Source organism: Drosophila suzukii, chromosome 3, assembly GCF_043229965.1.
Source record: "Drosophila suzukii chromosome 3, CBGP_Dsuzu_IsoJpt1.0, whole genome shotgun sequence".
In the NCBI taxonomy this organism is placed as follows: domain Eukaryota; kingdom Metazoa; phylum Arthropoda; class Insecta; order Diptera; family Drosophilidae; genus Drosophila; species Drosophila suzukii.
In genome coordinates this window covers 50,335,751-50,358,997 of record NC_092082.1, presented here as the reverse complement: position 1 = coordinate 50,358,997, position 23,247 = coordinate 50,335,751, and the positions used below count along the sequence as shown (strand labels likewise).

Genomic DNA, 23,247 nt, shown 5'->3' with positions numbered 1-23,247 from the left:
AACGGACGGTGTGAGCCGTGTTGCAAGTTTTAAAATTGTTGTATCGTGATACCAATGGTTTTGTATGTGCCATGGGTTGAGCATCCAACGTTTGCAACACACCGGAGCATAGTTCTAAAAAGGCTAAAACACTTTCCAGCAACAAGACTTCTGTCGGTGAGTTCGCTGAATCTTCGAGAGCGGCTAACGTATACTGATCTAGTTTTCGATGCACTAAAAACCCTATAATTGGATCCCATCTCTTTGTGCAGATTTCCAGGTTTTTTAAAGTACTTATTGAATTTTCGATTGTGTCTTGTAAGGCCTTGAGTTGGCATCTATAAGCTTATAGTCGACCATTTTTGCTATGGCGGTGAATACACGTATCTTTCCTTTCTGGTACCTGGCCTTCAATCGCCACCAGGTGTCTTAGCCACCCTGTGAGAAGGCTGTGTCTGTCAAGACGTTTCTCGCTTCACCAAGAAGAGAGCTCTGTAGAATATGCAGTTTTTGACTGGCCGAGTATGGTTTATTATGTACTAACTCTACAAAGATATCATGGAACCATGGTCAGTCTAGATACTCGCCATTGAACTCCGGAATGCTTATTGGCGGAAGTGCCAAGTTTAAGCTCATTGGCGCGTCGTTTTCTCAAAGCAGGTTCATTTCGTATTCCTCATATAATGTGTGGAGTTGGGCTAGCTCTGCTTCTGCCAGAGCTGCGGCCCCACGTGTGCTATACAATTCGTCGTTTACTTGCCTCAGTAACGCCCAATAGAGATCCAGATGCCTTTGTAGAGCTGGGGTGACGGTTGGGGCGTTCCAGGCTAATGTTAATGATGATTCCAATTCCTTGCATATTTTCTGCATCACCGTGTCAGTTGCGGAGTCTCTTTTGACTTGATCTCCTGTTGTGATCTTGATGTTAACCAAAGTTCGTCTGGGGGCTTTCGGAAGCCAGTCGGCATGTTGTCCAGGAAGATTTTCTGATATTTTTCGACCAGATCCTTAAGTGCTACTAGTTGTGAAGAGTACTCACTTCTAGTGGGTAATGCAGCTTGCTGGACCTCTTCATCCAGATCAAAAAATTTATGCCAGAGCTCCTTTAGTTGTTCTAATCTACCGGCATGGTTTGTCTGCTCGATGAATGAAATTGACATAGTGCAGGTTGTTGTCAGGGACTGCCTCAGTAACACTTAGCTGACTGCGGTTCTTAAGATAGGCTTGACTGGCGATTGTGTAAGGACTTCTTACCTGTTCAAACCGGCCTGTGCGTTGCCTACGTTGGTAAAGGATCGCGTCGGGGTCATCAATGTTCTTGTCTAATTTGAATAGACAACGTTCGGGTCACTCCGCGGGACGAAGGGGTATGACAGTATGATGTCAAGACGTTCCTCACTATATTCTGACCCGGAAATTGGGTGTGTAAATGATCTGCTGTTTAGTGCATCTGTGTTGGACTGCACCTCTATTTGGGTTGACCTAGTTGTAGCTTCTGGGCCGCTGACCGGTCGTCTAGGCTGCAATGTCAGCAGTATGCCGCTTGTTGGGCTGTTCCACTGAGTCTTGACCGACTGTCCCAAACTTGCAGCGTCGGCACTACATTGTGCTGCTACTGAGCCTGGTCGCTGTTCCGTATAAGTTGCACTGACTTAACTTACAACTCCATTGGATGGGAGTTGCGTGCGTTTGACCCGTGCTGCGCAATAATGCTAGACCGAGCCGAGTAAGCTTGGTTTCGAACAAACAAAAACTACACCGATCAAAACGAAAATCATGTGATAATGGATATAAATAAAGTGGCCAGAGAAAATTAAAATTATTTAAATTAAATTAAAATTTTAGACCGTACGTCTGTTTGGCAATATTGCTTAGAATCCCTTAAAGATTACGTTTCCCCCATACGATTTTTAGGTTCCCTATTCGATCCGCCCTAATATATATTCTTGATCAGCATCACTAGCCGAGTCGACCTAGCCATGTCCGTCTGTCCGTGTGAACGCTGTGATCTGTGATTCTTATCTTATCGATTGTTTGCCACGCCCACAAACATTCAAAAATCGTAAATATGAACGCGGATACCTCGGAAACTATCAAAGATAATGCATTAAGATTTCAGATTCAGATTTAGAGCCAAGTACGCAGCGCAAGTTTTTTACGCAAACATGCTGTGACGCACACAAACTTTCCAAAACCGTGGCGCCCACAGAGTTCATCACAAAAATAACTTTGAAATACGCCCACAAAGCCACATAACGCTTAAATCTGTTTGCCTCCCACTTTACAATACATTGAAATCGCGGGTGTGTTGCGTTCTTCCTTGTTTTTATACCCGTTACCCGTAAGGTAAAAGGGTATGCTAGATTCGTCGGAAAGTATGTAAGAGGCAGAAGGAAGCGTTTCCGACCCCATAAATATTCTTGATCAAATCACTAGCCGAGTCGATCTACCCATGTCCGTCTGTCCGTCTGTCCGTATGAACGCTGAGATCTCGGAAACTATAAAAGGCTATTGAGTTCTCATCAACACCTATCGATTGAACCAAAAAAAAGTTTGCCACGCCCACAAGCCGCCCACAAACTTCAAAGTATCGTAACTATGAACGTGGATATCTCGGAATCTAACGAAGATAGATAATTGGGATTTCAGATTTAGATTCCGTAGCCTTGTACGCAGCGCAATTTTGTAACGCCGAATATGTCAGGCCCACTCTGAAATAGGATTCTACACAACCAACGTCGTCCACGTTTCCCTCGACTCAAATAAAAACGGAACTCTCTAGTCCGGTGTTTCGGTGATACACAAATTTCTTGTAAAGGACTCCTAGATCCGACTGAGATCTGTACCCCGGCCAGAACGCATCCTTACAACTGGATTTACCTATTAGCTGCGAACCGATAGTCAGTGGGCACCGGCCACGGATCTGCCTCCAGCCGACCTCAGCGACACAATACCTGTTGTCCCCCTGTGCACCCATTGGTGGATGGCTCATTTTATACCCGTTACTCGTAGAGTAAAAGGGTATACTAGATTCGTTGGAAAGTATGTAGTAGGTAGAAGGATATTATTGATCAGGATCACTAGCGGAATCGATCTAGCCATGTCCAAACTGCAATACTGGGATATGACATGCAGATTCCAGAGAAGATATAGAGAATCTAAAGAATCGTCAGAGTACCACGCCCACTCTAACTCCCACAAACACCCTCAAATCTGTGGTTACTAAAGCTTTAACGCTAGAATAAGTATTTCAACTGAAATGTATTATAATAAAAATTGTGACAGTTTTTATGTTTTTAATAAATTTGAACGCGGATACCTCGGAAACATTCCAGGATAGAGAATTGGGATTTCAAATTAAGATTTCGTAGCTTTGTACGCAGCGCATATTTTAACGAGAATATGCCACGCCCACTTGAATGCCCACAAGCCGCCCAAAACTGGTGAGCCCACAATTTTCATGCTAGAAAAGAAATTTACGCTCGAATGTATATGTCTCGTCAATACCTATCGATCGACTTAAAAAGTTTTTCACGCCTCATTTTTTTGTTTTTAAAATATTTAAATGAAATTTTGTTTTGATTATAAATGTTCAACTGCATTCAAAAAATTCTTCTTTTCGGTCCATTCATTAAAAAGTTATATGCAAATAAAGTTTGCAATCTTGTGAACAGACGCTTTGATACTTGTATATCTCTATCTCCCTCGGACTCCCCTTATATAATATATGTAGGAATCGTGAGATTCACATTGTTTTATTGGGATAAAGTTTAAACATAGTAAGGTAAAAGGGTATGCTAGATTCGTAGGAAATTATGTAAGAGGCAGAAGGAAGCGTTTCCGACCCCATAAGTATTCTTGATCAAATCACTAGCCGAGTCGATCTACCCATGTCCGTCTGTCCGTCTGTCCGTATGAACGCTGAGATCTCAGAAACTATAAAAGGCTATTGAGTTCTCATCAACACCTATCGATTGAACCAAAAAAAGTTTGCCACGCCCACAAGCCGCCCACAAACTTCAAGGTATCGTAACTATGAACGCGGATATCTCGGAATCTAACGAAGATAGGTAATTGGGATTTCAGATTTAGATTCCGTAGCCTTGTACGCAGCGCAATTTTGTAACGCGAATATGTCAGGCCCACTCTAACGCCGACAAGCCGCCCAAATCTGTGGCGCCCACAATTTTCATGCTAGATAAAAAATTTTAGCTGAAATGTATTAGTCTTGTCAATACCTATCGATTGATCAACCGACCGCCGAGTCGCGGTAAGTTCACAAAGCTCTTCGAACACAACTGTGTGACGGACCCGCCTAGAATGCGTGTACGCTACAATTGTTGTTACTCCCATTATAATAGTTCCAAGAGACATCTCATGAAGTACAATAAATATTAAGTTAATAAGAGTAAAGATAAATAAATAAGAAAAAGTTTTAGAACCCGGATATTTAGCCAAGACATGTTGAATACTAGATAATCAAAGGTGCTAAGATACCAGTTATAGGAAAATACTATAAGTTCCGAATGCGGGAAAAAGGAGGAAAAGGGTAGGCGGTCACTCAGCGATCGAGGATCGACCCCCTTCTTACGGGATCGCGGGACGGGTAAGTCGTGTGATCCGAGCACGGTTTAACGAGGCTTCGAAAGCCGCGTGTGCACTCCCGAATTTTCCGCCGATTTAGGATTGCAAGACAGGCAAGCCCTGACGCCTAACGCGACCGCTCACAGTCCTCTGACCGCGCGTGTTCCGACAATTTAATTCTGGCAAGTTCGTCGCAGTCATTAGTACGACTAGGTTTCTATTTGCTTAAAAACGGTGTAGCGGACTCGAGCGTGGATAGCCTAAATAAATGGCAAAGAATATATAAACGCACCCTCCGACTGTGTGTTTTTTTTCTTAGTCAGATTAAAAATCTAACATAACCCAAACTCACTCCCCACAGTTTTATCGGTGCAACTTCTTTGGGCCTGAATGTGGACATCCTTCCTGTTCAGTCCAGTAGTTTTCCCTCACTTTCTTCATAGAAGTTGGATTTGCGCGTGGACACTCGTCCCGCCTGACCTATCATCCTAGTTCCCTCACTTTCTTCGTAGTAGTTGGATTTGCGCGTAGACACCCGACTCGACTGATCCGTCCTCCTAGTTTCTTCAGTTTCTTCGTAGCAATTGGACTTGCGCGTGGACACCCGTCCGAACGGTCGCTCGAGTCCTATCTTCCCATCCTCTTTTTACCCTCGGCTGTCAAGGTTAACCATACTTGGCCTCTCCCGAAGGTCAAGCACGTTGGATTTTTCGCCTCTGGGGCGAAATACGAGAATCAGACGTCCGCAAAGTATTCTTCCCGGCTTGTCTTATGGGCTTTTCTGATTTTTTTTTTCTTATTATCCCCTAAACAGTTAGCTAAGTCTTGCGAACGACGCGTTTTCATTTAGCGTCGCCGTAATGATCTTTTCTGCCTAACCAGAATTGTTGCTCAAAGACTTAAAAGGGCATTATTTAGCTGTGGGACAGCAGAGTGATTACCGTTAGCAGTGTATGCGGCAGCGGCAGACTGAATCTTTAGAGTCAGGTCAGCAGCATCAATATCCAGAGGACAGGGATTGAAAGATGATCCTTAAAACGACCAATGTTAGCCCGACGAGACAGCAGCCTTGGTGTTGTAAGTGGGGCTGAAGCAGCAGCGCATAAAAATATTTCAATCGGAATGTGATCTGAACTAACTTCATTTGATTCAGGTACAGTGAGAAATTGCTGTTGGATTTATTCTTGCATCAGAAGGAAAAAGCGTTGAAGACGTAACATGAGCTAAAGGCTAAACACCTCTCGGTGAAGAGCGGCTTCAACCCCAAAATTGATCTTGAGCAATCCAGTCACCAGATATGATAAAACAGTTTGTCTTGAGTTGACCATGAAAAGGTGAGGGCAGTAAATAGGGATTATTGCAATTGAGAGCAGACTAAAATAGCAACACAACCTCGAAGATGGTCAGAGGGATGATTGGCCGTCAATAAATCATATCCAGGTTGCAGGTTTTTAAACTTGAAACTGTAACGTACGAAACGAAGCCGGCAGCTTTGTTAGTGCGAGCGATGCATCAGTTCGACAAGGATGAGCCATCGATATTTTCAAAGGGGGCTGAAATTCTGCGTCGCGACTTTTACGTGGATGATCTAAGTTCAGAAGGTGCCTTTCTGGATGAAGCTATCAGCATATTGCATTAAGGATACTCGCGAAGGGCCATTTTCGCTTGAAAAAAGTGGTGCTCCAACATTGCTGCAGTGTTGTCTGATGTGCCGGAAGAAAATCTTGTGTCGTTTCTGATGTTTGATAACGGCAGAAACTTTACGAAAACTCTGGGCCTCGCATGGGATCCTGCTACTGATAGCTTGCTATTTTTATTTGATGTGCTATCACCGCTAGCAACATCAAGTCTGGAACCTAACTGTTGTTGCGAATGGTGCAGTGTGTTCAATTTTTGGATGATATAAAATCGCTTTTTTTGAAGTTTGTGGGCGGTTTGTTGGCGTTAGAGTGGGCGTGGCACCCCGCTGCGCAGGAATCTCAGAAATCTGCATGCCTAATTCCAGCATTGTAGCTCTTATGGTTTCCGAGATCTCAGCTTTCATAGATTGACTCGGCTTGTGATCCTGATCAAGAATATATTTACTTTATGGGGTCGGAAACGTTTCCTTCTGCCTGTTACATACTTTCCGACGAATCTAGTATACCCTTTTACTCTACGAGTAACGGGTGTAATAAAAGCAAAATATGGAAAGACTCTTCTTCTATAAGCATATGTAAAGTTACTTCTGAGTGACTTCCATAAGTGACTACGGCGACACTTCCAGAAGTTACTTCGGCAAATTTCTTCCCGACGGGAGTCACTTCCGCGATCCGAATGCGATATCGCGGACGATCATTTTCATCTTCTAGAAGTCACTCAATAGTGCCTTCCGAGATAGAAAATGCTTGCAGGGATAGTGAGTGAATCTTCATGACTGGTACATACATACATATATAGTTCTGGTATGTATGTATGTCATAGAAAGATTATTAATATTTTAGTTAAAACTAATTATAATAATTATTTTATATTATTTAAGTTATTAATATTGGAATGAAGGAACTTTTTTTTATTTACCATGTCTTAAGTGGTGGCAATTTTTGACCGTTTTTCGGTAAATAAATTTTTGGCAACAGAAAACATCCTTTCCGATGCTGTACTGCTCGCGGGACCTGTTAGTATCTTGCTCCCTTTTTGATACAGCAGTGGAAAAAGGTCTTTGTTAATTAACCATCACTGCAGAACATCAAAATCTTCACCATAAGCTTCATAGCAATTCATGTTTATGCACTTATTAAAAAATACTGCACTCATCTGCACAGTTGTACACAGGTAACACACAGGCTGTATAGCGAGTGATAATATGTAGTACTCACTTACGAAGAGTACAACCGTATACTGATCTCACTCAAAGTGAGTACACTGAAAATGTTGCGATATCTTCTTCTGGCCTACAGAGTATACTGTACAGTAAAGAATGAGTGGAGTATTTTTTAGAACACTACACTACTGTATAGATCTGTTATGCTACAAATGAGTACATTCATGCAGAAGACTAATATATATACAAACAGGATTAATTTTGAGATCTAGAAAAATGGTAGTATTTCTCGAGTAGTATGGGGCGTTTATATTAAGTCTTTAAGAACGTGGTTGACCACCCGATGCATTTTCTCAACAGCATTATGCAGACTCTTGAAACCAAACTGATGATTCCGAATTGCGTCCATTTAAGTAAGACTCGCATAAAAATCTGGAAGAGGGTTGCCAATAGGCTTATGAGCCGAAACAAATCTGCACAGCGGGGAGAGACGCCTTTCGCTTAAGGAACAAAATAGCTACCATTGGCAGAGCTTTAGGCACTTTCACGTCACTACTGTCATGCCCAGGGGCCTGGTTCAGCTTTAGTCGCCTATTTAGTCTTTAACTTCTTCTGCATCAATAGGTAGAAGTTGAAGCAGGAACAGCGAGAAACTCATCAGTAGCTTCTTAACGGCAGTCTCTTCATCTGTGACCAATTCAAAATGATAAAGTCCTTCTTCCTTAGTTATTTCACCATCTTTAATTCCCCAAGTACCATCCGATCAAAGCAAAGGAATCTTCTGGAGAGGCTGTCACTTAAGCCCGCGATTGCATTTCCACAGCTCTAAGACTCGATCAGCATCCGGATCAATAGGAAAAAGTCCGACTTAGCATCATAAAGGGCTTTTTCTGATTTTTTTTTTCTAATTATCCCTTTAACAGTTAGTTAAGTCTTGCGTATGACGCGTTTTCATTTAGCGTCGCCGTAATGATCTTTTCTGCCTAACCAGAATTGTTGCTCCAAGACTTAAAAGGGCATTATTTAGCTGTGGGACAGCAGAGTGAATACCGTTAGCAGTGTAAGCGGCAGCGGCAGACTGAATCTTTAGAGTCAGGTCAGCAGCATCAATATCCAGAGGACAGGGATTGAAAGATGATCCTTAAAACGACCAATGTTAGCCTGACGAGACAGCAGCCTTGATGTTGTAAGTAGGGCTGAAGCAGCAGCGCATAAAAATATTTCAATCGGAATGTGATCAGAACTATGTTCATTTGATTCAGGTACAGTCAGAAATTGCCGTTGGATTTATTCTTGCAACACAAGGAAAGTACGTTGAAGACGTAACATGAGCTAAAGGCTAAACACCTCTCGGTGAAGAGCGGCAACCCCTAAATTGATCTTGAGCAATCCAGTCACCAGATATGATAAAACAGTTTGTCTTGAGCTGACCATGAAAAGGGCAGTAAATAGAAGCTTGAGCTTGTACTGTAAGGGGATTATTGCAAGTGAGAGCGGACTAAAATAGCAACACAACCTCGAAGATGGTCAGAGGGATGATTGGCCGTCAATAAATCATATCCAGGTTGCAGGTTTTTAAACTTGATACTGTAACGTACGAAACGAAGCCGGCAGCTTTGTTAGTGCGAGCGATGCATCAGTTCGACAAGGATGAGCCATCGATATTTTCAAAGGGGGCTGAAATTCTGCGTCGCGACTTTTACGTGGATGATCTAAGTTCAGAAGGTGCCTTTCTGGATGAAGCTATCAGCATATTGCATTAAGGATACTCGCGAAGGGCCATTTCCGCTTGAAAAAAGTGGTGCTCCAACATTGCTGCAGTGTTGTCTGATGTGCCGGAAGAAAATCTTGTGTCGTTTCTGACGGCAGAAACTTTACGACTTTACGAAACTTTACACCTCTCGGTGAAGAGCGGCTATAACCCCTAAATTGATTTTGAGCAATCCAGTCTCCAGATATGATAATACAGTTTGTCTTGAGCTGACCATGAAAAGATGGGGGCAGTAAATAGGGAGAGCGGACTAAAATAGCAACACAACCTCGAAGATGGTCAGAGGGATGATTGGCCGTCAATAAATCATATCCAGGTTGCAGGTTTTTAAACTTGATACTGTAACGTACGGAACGAAGCCGGCAGCTTTGTTAGTGCGAGCGATGCATCAGTTCGACAAGGATGAGCCATCGATATTTTAAAAGGGGGCTGAAATTCTGCGTCGAGACTTTTACGTGGATGATCTAAGTTCAGAAGGTGCCTTTCTGCATGAAGCTATCAGCATATTGCATTAAGGATACTCGCGAAGGGCCATTTTCGCTTGAAAAAAGTGGTCCTCCAATATTGCTGCAGTGTTGTCTGATGTGTCGGTTCTGATGTTTGATAACGGCAGAAACTTTACGAAAACTCTGGGCCTCGCATGGGATCCTGCTACTGATAGCTTGCTATTTTCATTTGATGTGCTATCACCGCTAGCAACATCAAGTCTGGAACCTAACTGTTGTTGCGAATGGTGCAGTGTGTTCATTTTTTGGATGATATAAAATCGCTTTAGAATGGAAAGAATATTTCGTACTTGCGTACTACAGTACTAGCGTACTTGCATCTTATTTTCCTGTTTTTCTTTTCTTGTAAACGGTGACGAGGCCAGTACACAAATGTATCCGATCTTTCCGGTGCAAGCCTCGATCGCTGAAGCACATTATGGCTGATCTTTCGGTACAACGAGTGAACGGCTTCCATGTCTTTGGCGTGTTTTTTTGTGGGCCATTCTCTTATAAGCCAGATGTTTGCAACAAGGCTCTAGCATCAACGGGCACTGCTGGAGATCGCTGCTGCGATTGAGTTCATCAAAAGGCAGTTTATTCCTCTTCGATCTTCGAATTTCGGTGGACTCTGGTAAGCAGCTGTTTAAACCACCAAGCATCACTTTTACTGGGCTGTTGGGTCCTCAGTTCTTAAATTTGAGGAGCTGCGAACTCTACTGTGTCACATTGGTGCCGTCAAAAGCTCACGACCGTCTCTTTCAGATGACCTTGATGTTCTAACGCCAGCCTTAAATATTTTTGCTGAAACACAATCTTAGTACAAGACTATATTATTAAAAATTTATTATTTGACGTCAAAGCTGAAATTCCCAAGTTGTTCAAAATTATCATGTCATGGAAAATATCATGGAAGGATCATAAGCTCTGGGAACTGGCGCTGAATAGGACGATTTGGTGTGTGGAATTCAGGCGGATACCGGCTTTGGAGGGTCGGATGGAATCGGCGTAGTAGAGGGCCGCTGTTTCAATGCAACAACGTGTGATGCCGATCTTGGCAATTGGGACAGTTGTGAGTGCTTGTGCAATCCCGGAATTGAACTGTAACTGTAACTGTATCCTTTGGATATTGGAGCTTTGGATTCTCAATATTAATGCCGGAAAATTTTAAGAATGTAAAGCAACCATGAATAGTGTGTTGAAGTTCCATTAGGGCTGCTCCAGACTCCTGTGCTATAAATTACACATTGAAGAAGTTCACCTACAATCGCTAATTTTCGAAACGCTCAGTAAGTGTTTTCCAGGCTCACCGAAAGCCATTATTGGCTAGTAAGGATTTTGAAACAATGGAATGATTTTAAGTGGAACAATTTTTCAACGGTGGTTAGACTTGGATTGTGTAAGTATATGGTCGTGAAAAGGTCCCGGAAAGTTGATCAGCGAAGACAATCGCCAGAGAAAACCTTTGTGTCAATGGGAGGGAGCCGACAGCCATAGGACTTGAAACTTTGGGCAACTGCTGTTGGAGCGCTCCCGCCAGCAGCCAAATCGCAATCGGAGCATATGTCCAATGCTGCCTTTACAGTTTGCCACAAGGAATTGAAGAGATCGCGACGGATTTTACAGGTGGATAAGGTTGGGTAGGGAAGGAACACCTGGAGCATTCATAGTGGACTCAAATTGGATCAGTCAGCTTTGGGCTAAAGCGGCTTTAGCTAATAATGCCATGAGGGAAAATAATGTAGGAGATATCGATGGACGTATGTATGTACAAGGTAAATATGTGGGGTGCGGATAGCGGAAAAGCACTAAAATTTAAAAAATGTTTGCGGGAATAGTGACGACTTCGCTTATGTTTGGTTGTTGAAGCGTTTGTATGCACAATTTAATTGCAGACATTTTACAAAACTAAATTTCTGGATATTGTAACTATGTTTTTAGTAATATGAATAATTTAGCAGTTGGAAAGAGTAGTTTAAATGAAACTATTTATAATGTTTATGTAAATATAAACACTCAGCTGGAACATAGTAACACGTGAAGAGTGAAATTCTTAAGGAAAAATGTTAGAATCGGCATTATTTTGTACTGTGTCTCAGCCACACAATTGGAATTAAAACAAGGGAGAACGCTATAGTCGAGTACTCAGCTAAAGGGACCAAAGGGAAATGGAGATATGCAAGCAGTATAGCGAGATTGAAACGCGCCACCTACCCGCGATCTCAATATATGGTCTCAATATATGGTTGTCCGGTAGACAGATTTAGGCGTTATGGGCGTTAGAGTGGGCGTGGCAAACTTTTTTTGGATCAATCGATAGGTATTGACGAGACTAATACATTTCAGTAAACATTTTTTTCTAGCACGAAAATTGTGGGTGCACAGGTTTAGGCGGTTTGTGGGCCTTAAAATGGTCGTGGAAAACTTTTTTTTGGATCAATCGATAGGTATTGATGAGAGTTATACCTTTCAGTTAACATTTTTATCTAGCATAAAAATTGTGGGCTCCACAGATTTGGGCGGTTTGTGGGCGTTAGAGTGGGCGTGGCATATTCGCGTAACAAACTTGCGCTGCTACAAGGCCACGGAATCTAAATCTGAAAAAAAACAATTCTCTATCTTTAATAGTTTCTGAAATATCCGCGCTCATATTTAAGATACTTTGAAGTTTGTGAGCGTTAAGGTGGGCATGGCACATTGCTGAATCAAACTTGCGCTGCGCAAGAAGCTCAGGAATCTGCATGCAAAATCTCAATAGCCTAGCTCTTATAGTTTCCGCGATCTCAGCATTCATACGGACAGACGGAGATGGCTAGATCGACTCGGCTAGTGATCCTGAACAAGAATATATATACTGTATGGGGTCAGAAATGCTTCCTTCTGCCTGTTACATAATTTTTCATGAATCTAGTATACCCTTTTACTCTACGAGTAACGGGTGTAAATATATTTAAGGAATAATATATATGAGTTGAATAGTAGCACTGGAATATCTACTGGAATTGCTTTATGTGTTCAAATAAACGGAGTTGAAATACATAAATTAAATGCCGTTGCGTGGGATTAATCATCTTTGACTTAGACAAGTTATTCGCAATATGATTAAAAAACTGGCTTGTGATTGGCAAATAATAATAATAAGTGGAACTTATCTGAAGCGGTTCGAGCCGCCGTTGAAAGCCAAGAAAACTCTAAGAGAGGAAAATCCAAAGATTATAAGATTTGCCTTCGACTGGATCGAAGTGTTAGGTCGGGGGTGTCTTGATCGCTAAAGCAGTAGGAATTTCAAAGAATGAAGGTACGAAAAACACGAGAGTACATTTTGAAAGAAGAACTGCTACTTAAGCACCTTAACTGAACGAGTTATAGACATCTGGGGAAGACTGCCGCTCGACACTGCCTCCAGAAATTAAACGCCCTTTTGGCGCATATATGACACCGATAAGTTTGCGGCAGACAACCTGGCTGCCTGCGCTTCGTACGAACTCCGAGCGACGACGAACCAGATCACGAAGAGGCCACCCTCACCGGCTACGTGTCAACCGACTCGGAGCTGACGGAGAGCCTGAAGCAGCTGTGCACCCAGGACACAACCCGACCAGGGCGCTCTGTTCTCCAGGACATAGCGGAGGAAGCGGAGGGTACCCAGCCCGAACCCAGTCCCAAAGATGGTGCAGTTTCTGCAAATTAATCTGCACCACAGCAAGGCAGCATCCGCTGCCCTCCTCACCCGCCTGGCAACAGGCAACATAGACGTAGTCCTCATTCAAGAGCCATGGAATGTTGGTAACAACATCTGTGGCTTATCAACCCCCCTATACAAGCTTTTTTACACCAAGGACAAGGGTAAAACCAGAACCTGCATTCTTACAAAGTCACACTTTAACACATTTCTTATTCCACGGTTTAGCGAAGGCGACCTTACCACGGTCAGACTGGAGCTAAACGAACACACCCATCACACCATAGCATCATTCTATCTGGCTCACGACTACGAAGGGCCACTACCAAACACCACTACACAAGAACTCATACGCACTCACTCATCTAAGGAACTCATCCTGGGTGGGGACGCTAACTCACACCACATACAATGGGGAAGTACAAACACCAACGAAAGGGGTGAGTTACTCTACGACTATCTCCTTCAATCAAATCTATTCATCTGCAACAAAGGTAATGACCCAACTTTCATCACTAGAAATAGGAGGGAAGTACTAGATATTACTCTAATATCTGATCCCTTACTTAACCAGCTAGACGCGTGGAAGGTGGGGATCGAACACTCATTCTCGGACCACCGATACATAGAATTTACAATAAGTCTAGAACATCCTCCCGCCGAGAACATAACTAATCTAAGATTAACCAACTGGGGATACTATAAAAATCTCCTTAACAGGAACCTACCCGCTCCTCTGACACACATACGCAACCGTCAAGAATTAGATAGCCTAGTTAACACTTTTACTGATATCTGCGGTGAGGCCTTAAAAAGGGCTTGCCCAAGTAGAACAGTCAAAACAAAGCACAAACCCCCATGGTGGAACCCAACCCTAGCGAACCTTAAAAGAGAGTGTAGAACTTACTTCAATAAAGCTAAATACAACAATAGCGAATCCTCCTGGAATTTATATCATACAAAACTAAGCCTATACAAAAAGGAAATTAGAATATCAAAACGAAGAGTCTGGGCTAACTTCTGCAGTAGTATAGAATCTACTGCGGAGGCATCCAGACTCAGAAAAATTCTAGCTAAAGCTCCAGCGACCATTGGCTATCTTAAAACCAATGCTGACAGCTGGACGGAAAACAGTCAGGAAACCCTTGAACTACTGTTAGACACCCACTTCCCTAAGAACACCCATGTAATGGAGGACCTCCACATAGAGGAGAATTTAGACGACCAGAGTATTGACAACATTTCAAACCCTGGCCGCATTCAGTGGGCTGTCAACTCTTTCAAGCCCTTCAAATCACCTGGCCCAGATGGGTTCTTCCCGGCCCAGTTACAACGGACACTAGATATGTCCCTTCCCTGGCTGACAGCCATCTTCCACGGCTGCCTTGCTCTAAACCATATTCCAACAACAGCCCTATCCACCCTCTCCCGGTGGACAGCTGGCTGTAGACTGGGAGTTAACCCGGAAAAAAACCGAACTAGTTCTCTTTACAAGGAAGTACAGGGTACCAATTCTAGTTCCCCCAAAACTACACCAAACGCGCCTAACCTTTAGCAACCAAGCAAAGTACCTAGGTGTCATTCTTGACAAAAAGCTTCTCTGGACTGATAACATCCTAGATCGCACACGCAAAGCGGCCATAGCCCTCTTCGCTTGTAAAAAAGCCATAGGGAGGAAGTGGGGTTTCTCCCCCATGATAGTTCACTGGCTATAAACTGCAATAGTCAGGCCCATTCTACTCTACGGAAACATCGTTTGGTGGCCTTCTCTAGATAAAAACTGTAACCTCCGGACCCTTCACAAGATCCAAAGAAGCGCAGAGCTCTGCATCAGTGGGGCGCTGCGCACTACCGCCACTGAGGCACTAAATACAATTCTCGATCTCCAACCCCTGGACCTACTTGCCAAAAGCTGGGCATCAGCCACAGCGCTGAGGCTCCGTGAACCAGCGGCATGGACAACAGGCTCCACGGGTCACTCCAATATCCTATCAAAGCATTCTCCCCTACCACGTTATACAGACTACGTCCCACCCATAGTCGACTTCGAAAGAAGATACAAAATTTATATACCCACCCGTTCAGACTGGGACAACCTCCCACATCAATTCGTAAACGCCGTCAACATATACACTGACGGCTCCAAGCTTAACTCCCAAACAGGTGGGGGAGTCTTTTCCCCCGAACTTGACTTAAAAGTCTCTTTCCGCCTACCAGACCACTGTAGTGTTTTCCAAGCGGAAGTGATTGCAATTCAGGAAGCCACTACCCACCTGAACACGTCTGTACATCAAGACATAGATATCTTCATCTTCTCGGATAGTCAAGTTGCCCTCAGGGCCCTCGACTCCTACACAACGAGCTCAAAAACAATCTCTGAATGCCGCAAATCTCTTAACGAGATGGCCACTCATCTGAGTATCAACCTCATCTGGGTGCCTGGACACCGCAACATTGAGGGCAACTGCATAGCAGACGAGCTAGCAAGACAGGGGACAACCGCCGATATCCTTCGCGATAAGGACACGGTAGGGATGCCCATGGCTACCTGCAAGCTCCATCTCAGGCAGAGATTGTATACTCTTTCCAACAACCGTTGGAACTCAATCTCAACATGCCACAATTCTAGACTCACATGGCCAAACTACAACACGAAAAGAACAAAAACTCTCCTCAATGTAGCAGGGAGAACATCTCCACTCTCCTAAATGCCCTCACGGGCCACTGTCTTATAGGGACTCATGCGATACGGCTGGGTCTAAGTAACCACGACTTCTGCCGCAGCTGCAAACAGATAGACGAAGAGGAGAGCATCGAACACCTCCTATGCTTCTGCCCAGCGCATAACCTAAAGCGCTTTCAAACCCTAGGTAGCTACACACTTCCGAACCTTGCGGCCATTCAGGACGTAAGCATTCAAAAACTACTATGTTTCTTAAGAAAAACAGAATACTTCGCGAAAGCAGATAACCCATGAGCTAGGGAAACGGATCTTTTCAGAGATCATGTGGTATCACAAGGGGCCCATTGTGGCCTAAGTGAGGGGACTAAAATTTAGTCTCCAACCACTCCTACCTAACCTAACCTTTGGCGTGAACAATTCTTAAATTGAATTAATTTTTGCTTTTCTTGGAATATATTGACGTGTGTGCTTTAATTTCTTTTAAGCGATTTCATGAGTGTTTGTGGGGAAGACAACAAATATGCCACCCTTATATTTATAATTAATAACGCACGAATAGGTTATATTAAAATGTATAGCGTTTATTCGGAGCGGCAGACGGACTGTGAATGTGTAAAAAGCTTGGCTCCAAGATCTTCATATAGACATATGCAGGCTTACAAAGTAGTTGCTGAATAGATAAGCGACAGCTTTATGGGTATAAGAAAGAAGGCGAAAGATAAGCAGAGAGCGATGCAGGTGCCGTCGTACACCTATGCGCGCATGACTAGGCGCTGGCGATCTGCTCCGAACATACTCCCCCCGTTGGAAGAGGTAAGGTTCCAACTATCTCGGAATCGATGGGCAGAACGGCTAGCTTGGCGACGGCTCTCTTGATCAGACCCGTAGCTGTACGGACCATAGCTACTCTGATGACTCCGTCCCCGCCGGGTATGACTTCTTGGATGCACCCAAGCTGCCATCTCAAGGGTGGAACGTTGTCCTCCTTAAGCAAAACTATGCGTCCAACCTTGATGTTAGACGGTTCGACGCGCCACTTGCTCCTCTCTTGAAGTAGGGACAAATACTCGCTGCTCCACCTTTTCCAGAAATGTTGCTGCATCTGGGTAACCCGCTGCCATCTGCTGAGGCGGTCTTCGCGGAGATGAGTAATGCCAGGCTCAGGAAACTTAGTGTAGCTGGAACCCTTCAGGAAATGCGCCGGTGTTAGCACCTCAAGGCTTTCAGCATTTTCTGAAATTGGACAGAGTGGACGGGAGTTAAGGATGGCAGAAATCTCATATGCAAGAGTTCTTAATTCATCGATGGCTAAGATGGATGCACCGACGACTCTGTAGAAGTGAAATTTAGCTGGCTTCACAGCGGCCTCCCATAAACCACCGAAGTGCGGGGCACGCGGAGGGATGAACTTCCAATCGATCCCATCAGCTAAACAGACGGAAGATATCGATGCTGTGTGCTGCTCGCTCAAAAAGAGCTCTTTCAGCTCGGCAAGCTCTCTCTTTGCACCGACAAAGTTTGTAGCATTGTCGCTCCAAATGGTACGCGGACTGCCTCTAAGGCTGATGAATCTCCTCAGCGCTGCGATGAAAGAATCCGTCGTGAGATCCTGGACCACTTCCAAATGAGCAGCCTTCGTGGAAAAACAGACAAAGGGCGATATAGCACTTGTGGGGTGCCTTATTTCTGGCCTCTGCTTTATGATAGAATGGCCCACAATAGTCCACTCCTGTGGTATGAAAAGCTGGATTAGGCTGCACTCTATTTGCTGGAAGGCTACCCATGACGTGCTCCCAAGTAACAGGCTTCATTCGGAAACATCGGACGCATTTGTTGATAACGCTGGCGACGAACTTGCGGCCTCCAATCGGCCAGTACCTTTGCCGTAATGCGGCAAGCAGCGCCTGCGATCCTCCATGCAAATATTTCTCATGATAATAAACGATGATCGCCTTGGTGTTTGGATGATCCTTGGGCAACAGTATCGGATGCCTCGTGTCGTAGTCCAAGTTTGCGTTCTGAAGCCTTCCACCCACGCGAAGTAACCCATCGGAGCCGAGTATAGGTCTAAGCGAAACCAGCTTGCTTTTCTGTGGAAACGGCTTGCCCTGGCTAAGAGATCCATACTCCTTCGCCAAGTTAACCTGTTGGATGCTCCTCAGAAGAAGTACAGTTCCAGAGTTGATCTCCTCCACCGAAAGTCGACCTTTTAACGGCGCAGATTTGGCTCTGCAATTTGAAATGAATCGATAAATGTATGCAAATACGCGCTGCAACTTATCGAAAGAGTTGAGGAATTTGCAGTTTGATGAACTGTCTATGCAAACGGCTACAATTAGAGCCACAGAACGGCGCTCTGGAAGATCCTTTACTGAGTCTAGCAGGGACGGCCAATTTGACGAGCTTTGCAGAAGGAATGGAGGCCCGTTAGCCCAAAGGGAATGTTCCAACAATTCTCTTGGGGTACATCCTCGCGATACGACGTCTGCCGGGTTCAAGTTTGTAGGAACGTGATGCCAAGACATGTCTTTCGTCATCTCCTGAATTTTCGCGATTCTGTTTGATACGAAAACGTTAAACTCCCTCGGAGGTTGCCGAATCCACGCAAACACAATGGCCGAGTCCGACCAGCAATGAAAGGTGCAATCAAAATCTATGGCTTCCTTGGCGTTTACGATTAGCTCAGCCAATAAAAGCGCTGCGGAAACTCCCCCCATGACGAAAGAATGGGCTCTGGCAGTGCATCATCCCAATCCACGTTCGCACTCCATAGAGATTGCAGAAAAATCTTAGATTTTGTGATAATAGGAGTTATTAAACCGAGTGGATCATAGAATTTGGCAATCGTCGACAATGCAACCCGCTTAGTGGGTCGTTGATTGATTGGCAGTTGAGAAAAATGAAATAGGAGCTGATCAGAAGATGGACTCTCCCTTCAGGGCTGCTGACTCATTCGAACACCATTTGCGAATTGGAAAGTGGCCTCGCGACAGTAATTCCTTCACCTGACGACGAATTTCTCTCACCTCCTCAACTGAGTCCCCACCAGATATTAAATCATCCACATAGAAATCTCTACGAACAATTTTTGCTCCAATAGGAAATGATTCCTCCTCATCGTAAGAGAGTTGATGCATGGCCCTTATAGCCAAGAAGGCAGCTGGCTTGGTTCCGTAAGTCACCGTGTTCAATTTAAAAACACTCAATTCTTTCCTGGAGCTCTCTCTCCAAACGATGCACTGCAAGAAATCATCCCGGTACGAAACACGCACGCAACGGAACATCTTGCAGATATCTCCACAAAGGGCAACTTTAAAAAATCGAAAGCGAAGCAGTATATTGAAGATTTTTTGTTGAATTGTTGGTCATGCCAGAAGTAAGTCGTTCAGAGAGCTACCAGAAGTTGTTTTAGCAGATCCATCAAAAACGACACGAAGCTTCGTACTCGTGCTTTCCTGCTTATGTACGCAATGATGGGGCAAAAAGAATTGTGTTTCTGGCGGTTCCTTAGTTACAAGAGACATGTGACCTAGGTCGATATACTCCCTCAAAAATGCTGAATACTGAGCTTTCAGGGCTGGGTTTCTATCTAATTTAGCTTCCAAACTCTTGAAACGACGACGAGCCAAGCAATAAGAATCACCTAAAGATTCGAATCCGGAAGTGGTCAAGAGACGAACAGAGTATTGGCCGTTTCCAAGTCGAATGCAATTTTCAGTAAAAAGTTGCTCACATCGCAAGTCTTCCGGCAATAAAGATGGCTTAGACGAAGTGAAGTCCTCAATTTCCCAAAATAGCTTTACAATGGCGGAAAGTGTGTCATCGGAATAATCAGCTGGGTCCTTGATGCTGGCTTGTAAAACCGACTTATGAGTTGGCATGTTCGATGATAACCCTCCAGAGACTATCCAACCAAGCTTGGTGTTCTGAAGAGTTGGCAAAGCCCTATCCAAATGAATTTGTCCCATAGAAATTATTTCGAAAAACAACCCAGCGCCGAGTAAAAGGTCAATTCGTTGTGATTGATTGTCAGCGAGTGAAATGTTTTGCGGTATCCTCCACGATGTTGCATTTATATTGAAATGGGGTTGATAATCAGTAATACTGTGAGTCACAACCGCTGTGAATGCCGCTCGATAGCTTGCATCCCGTGATTGCACAAGAATATCGACAGTCTTATCAGAGATCATGGAAGATTCTCCTATCCCAGAAATCGACGTTTGCGATCTTCTGTGATTCAAGTTTAGTTGGCTGGCTAAGCGAGAGGTTATGAAGTTTAGCTGGGAGGCCGAATCTAAAATTGCTCGGCAAGGCATAAATGCTCCAATTCTATTTCTGACGTAGATAATAGCAGTTGGAAGCAACACGTAGTCGATCGGCAAAATATTTAAGGCTTTGGGTGGAGGGCTTGGTAAATGATGATCAGGATGCGATGATGTATGCGAACATGATACTAATGCTGATGAAGTAGATGGTAATGGCTGAGAGCTCGAGGATGGATCGCATGATGGAGATGAAAATGAGGTTGATGTTGCGGATGGGTCATGGTTCATGTGTAATAATGAATGATGCTTCATGCGACAATACTTGCAGTGAGTCGACTTGCATTGCTGCAAACTATGCCCCTTGCGCAAACAGTTGAGGCAAAGGTGCAACTTCTTTGCTTCTCTATATCGAAGATTCGGACTCAAATTTAAAAATCGAGGACACTTTGGCAAATAATGATCCCGTGCATCGCAAAATAAGCATGTCAAATGATTTGAGTTAGTAGCAGATGCAATAAGTGAATTTTGGTTATATTTGTGTAAGTTTTTTCCCACCTGCTGGCCTGGTGTTTGAGTTACCAAGGCTTGATCCAAGTTTTCCATCATCCTGCACCTCTTTTCCAAAATCGACTCCATAGCATCCCAGGTAGACAGCTCAGTGATTGACAAATCCTCTTCCCATTTTTCCCGCGTCCTCTGATCCAGTTTCCGAGTGACGATGTGAATTAAAAGTCCATCCAAAATTTGTTGCGTATTGGCCAGGGTTCGAATTGCTCGCAGATGCGAATTCATGCAATCGCTCAGCTCCCGAAGACCCTTCGAAGATCCCTTCTCGACACCCTTTAAACCGAATATTGCCTGAACATGTGCCTGAAAGTGTAAAACTTTATTATCAAATCGATTAACCAGCAAATTCATAGCCTTTTTAAAATTAGCATTCGAGGGTTCGAGCGATCGTATGGTTTCCAGAGCCACGCCGCCCAAACTCGAACGCAAATATTGTAATTTTTCAATGTCGCTTAGCTCATCATCATTTCCGATGACCGTAGTGAAAGTCGCAAGAAAATCTGGCCACTCAGAGTAGGATCCATGAAAACGAGCAATTTCCAAATTTGGCAACCGAGGCTTTCTAGATCGAAAAGAAAGATCCGCATTATTAGTGATGTCAATAGATGTTGAATTTGCAGCGGTTGAAGCCGGCAATTGTGACTTGCGATGAGCCGCCAAGCCTCGGCTTAGTTTCGCCTTCACATCCATGAAGACTTCAGCAAATTCAATCCGATGGTCGCTCGAGATCTCTGCAAAGTCCAGTCTTTCCAACGATGTCTGCGCAGAATCAAATGCCTGGTTTAAGGAATTGATCCATTCCATTCGCGCCAGCAAATCAGATTCGTCAAACTGATTAACTGCATCAGCGTTTAAATAGCATTTCATCGAGCTCATTTGCCGCAAAATAGATTGGGCTTTGACTCGGTAGTAGTCGACGTCACTTGTGGATTCATTTTGAGCCCGAACCGCGTTTTCCGTATCAGACATTTTTCAATCACGAGAAAGAAAAAAATGAAATGAAAATGAAGTAAAGTAAAATGTCCGACCGCGTTAGAGGCACAAAACACCGTATACCCTTTACCGCGAAAACGTGAAGGTTAACAAGCGTCGCCGAGATGCAACGGAACCTTTAACTTTGTTGTTGTTGTTGTTCTTGCCGATAAATTGCCTGCCTAGCAACAGGGGATTATGTAACTGGCAAACGAATGTATGTATGGCTATATGTACATGTATATATGTAATATGCGCTATTAACAAAGATTAAATGCGATTCACTTTGTTAAGAATTATTTGCACAACACAAATTTGGTGTTTTTTCACAGCGCAAAATGTACAAAAAATCAAACGGCCGGCTGTGCACTTTTATATGCACTTATGTATGTATGTGTGTTCGTATGTTTGTGCCCGAATGCACGATAACGACAGCGAAACAAAGCGTTTGTTTAAACTATATTAAACAATCGCGAGACCGAGCTGCAGACTCCGATAAAAACTGCTATCACGTCGGGGTCACCAAATGTTTGTGGGGAAGACAACAAATATGCCACCCTTATATTTATAATTAATAACGCACGAATAGGTTATATTAAAATGTATAGCGTTTATTCGGAGCGGCAGACGGACTGTGAATGTGTAAAAAGCTTGGCTCCAAGATCTTCATATAGACATATGCAGGCTTACAAAGTAGTTGCTGAATAGATAAGCGACAGCTTTATGGGTATAAGAAAGAAGGCGAAAGATAAGCAGAGAGCGATGCAGGTGCCGTCGTACACCTATGCGCGCATGACTAGGCGCTGGCGATCTGCTCCGAACAATGAGGATATTTTTTGGAGTTGTTATAGCAACAAAATCATTTTTTATATAATCTACTTCTATCTAAGTCATGGCAATCTATAAAATCCGATTAATCAAGAAAATCGTCTTCGGAACAAAAATTTTTTAATACAGCCTAAGGTCCCTAAAAAATGATTATAAAACATCTCCAAATCATTTTTGTTATGTGTGCGGACTTAAGTGAATAATAAATTATTATGTTTATAAAAAAGAATATGCTTACTCGCATTCCAAATGGTGACCCATTTAAAATTTGACAAATTATAGGAGCACAATTTTTTTAGAAATGCCGCTATGTATGAAGAGTGCGCTTCAGCGAAAATATGTAATTTAAGTCGAATTATGTTGGCCACATAATACAATATGTGGGCAAACATCGGTTTTTTATATTTTTATCTATGTATATCGTGATATGTGTAGGTGATGGCACAAAAGCTAGTATGAGACTTTTACTCAGAAGATCCCAATTATCATGGAAAAGTAGAAATGGTTTCTGGAAATTTCACAAAGCTAAATTTTGTGTTCCGGTGTTATTTGGAGTGGATGAAGGATCTAAATCAGCGGTCTTGCCATCACAAGTTTGCTTTGCAATAGTGTGAGTGAAGCTGAAGCT

The 23,247-nt window shown here is 43.5% G+C and overlaps 2 protein-coding genes across 11 annotated transcripts in view; one reads left to right on the top strand and one right to left on the bottom strand.

The window, feature by feature from the left end:
* The window catches only part of Myo81F (Myosin 81F), a 2,624,640-nt gene that overhangs the window by 880,616 nt on the left and 1,720,777 nt on the right, over positions 1-23,247 (top strand). The window lies entirely within an intron of this gene.
* LOC139353003 (uncharacterized) lies at positions 16,548-21,954 on the bottom strand. Its single transcript, XM_070996021.1, has 2 exons — positions 20,832-21,954; positions 16,548-17,220 (listed from the first exon to the last, which is right to left on the bottom strand). The coding sequence occupies exons 1-2, from the start codon at positions 21,786-21,788 to the stop codon at positions 17,194-17,196; spliced, it is 984 nt and encodes a 327-aa protein (XP_070852122.1). The 5' UTR covers positions 21,789-21,954; the 3' UTR covers positions 16,548-17,193.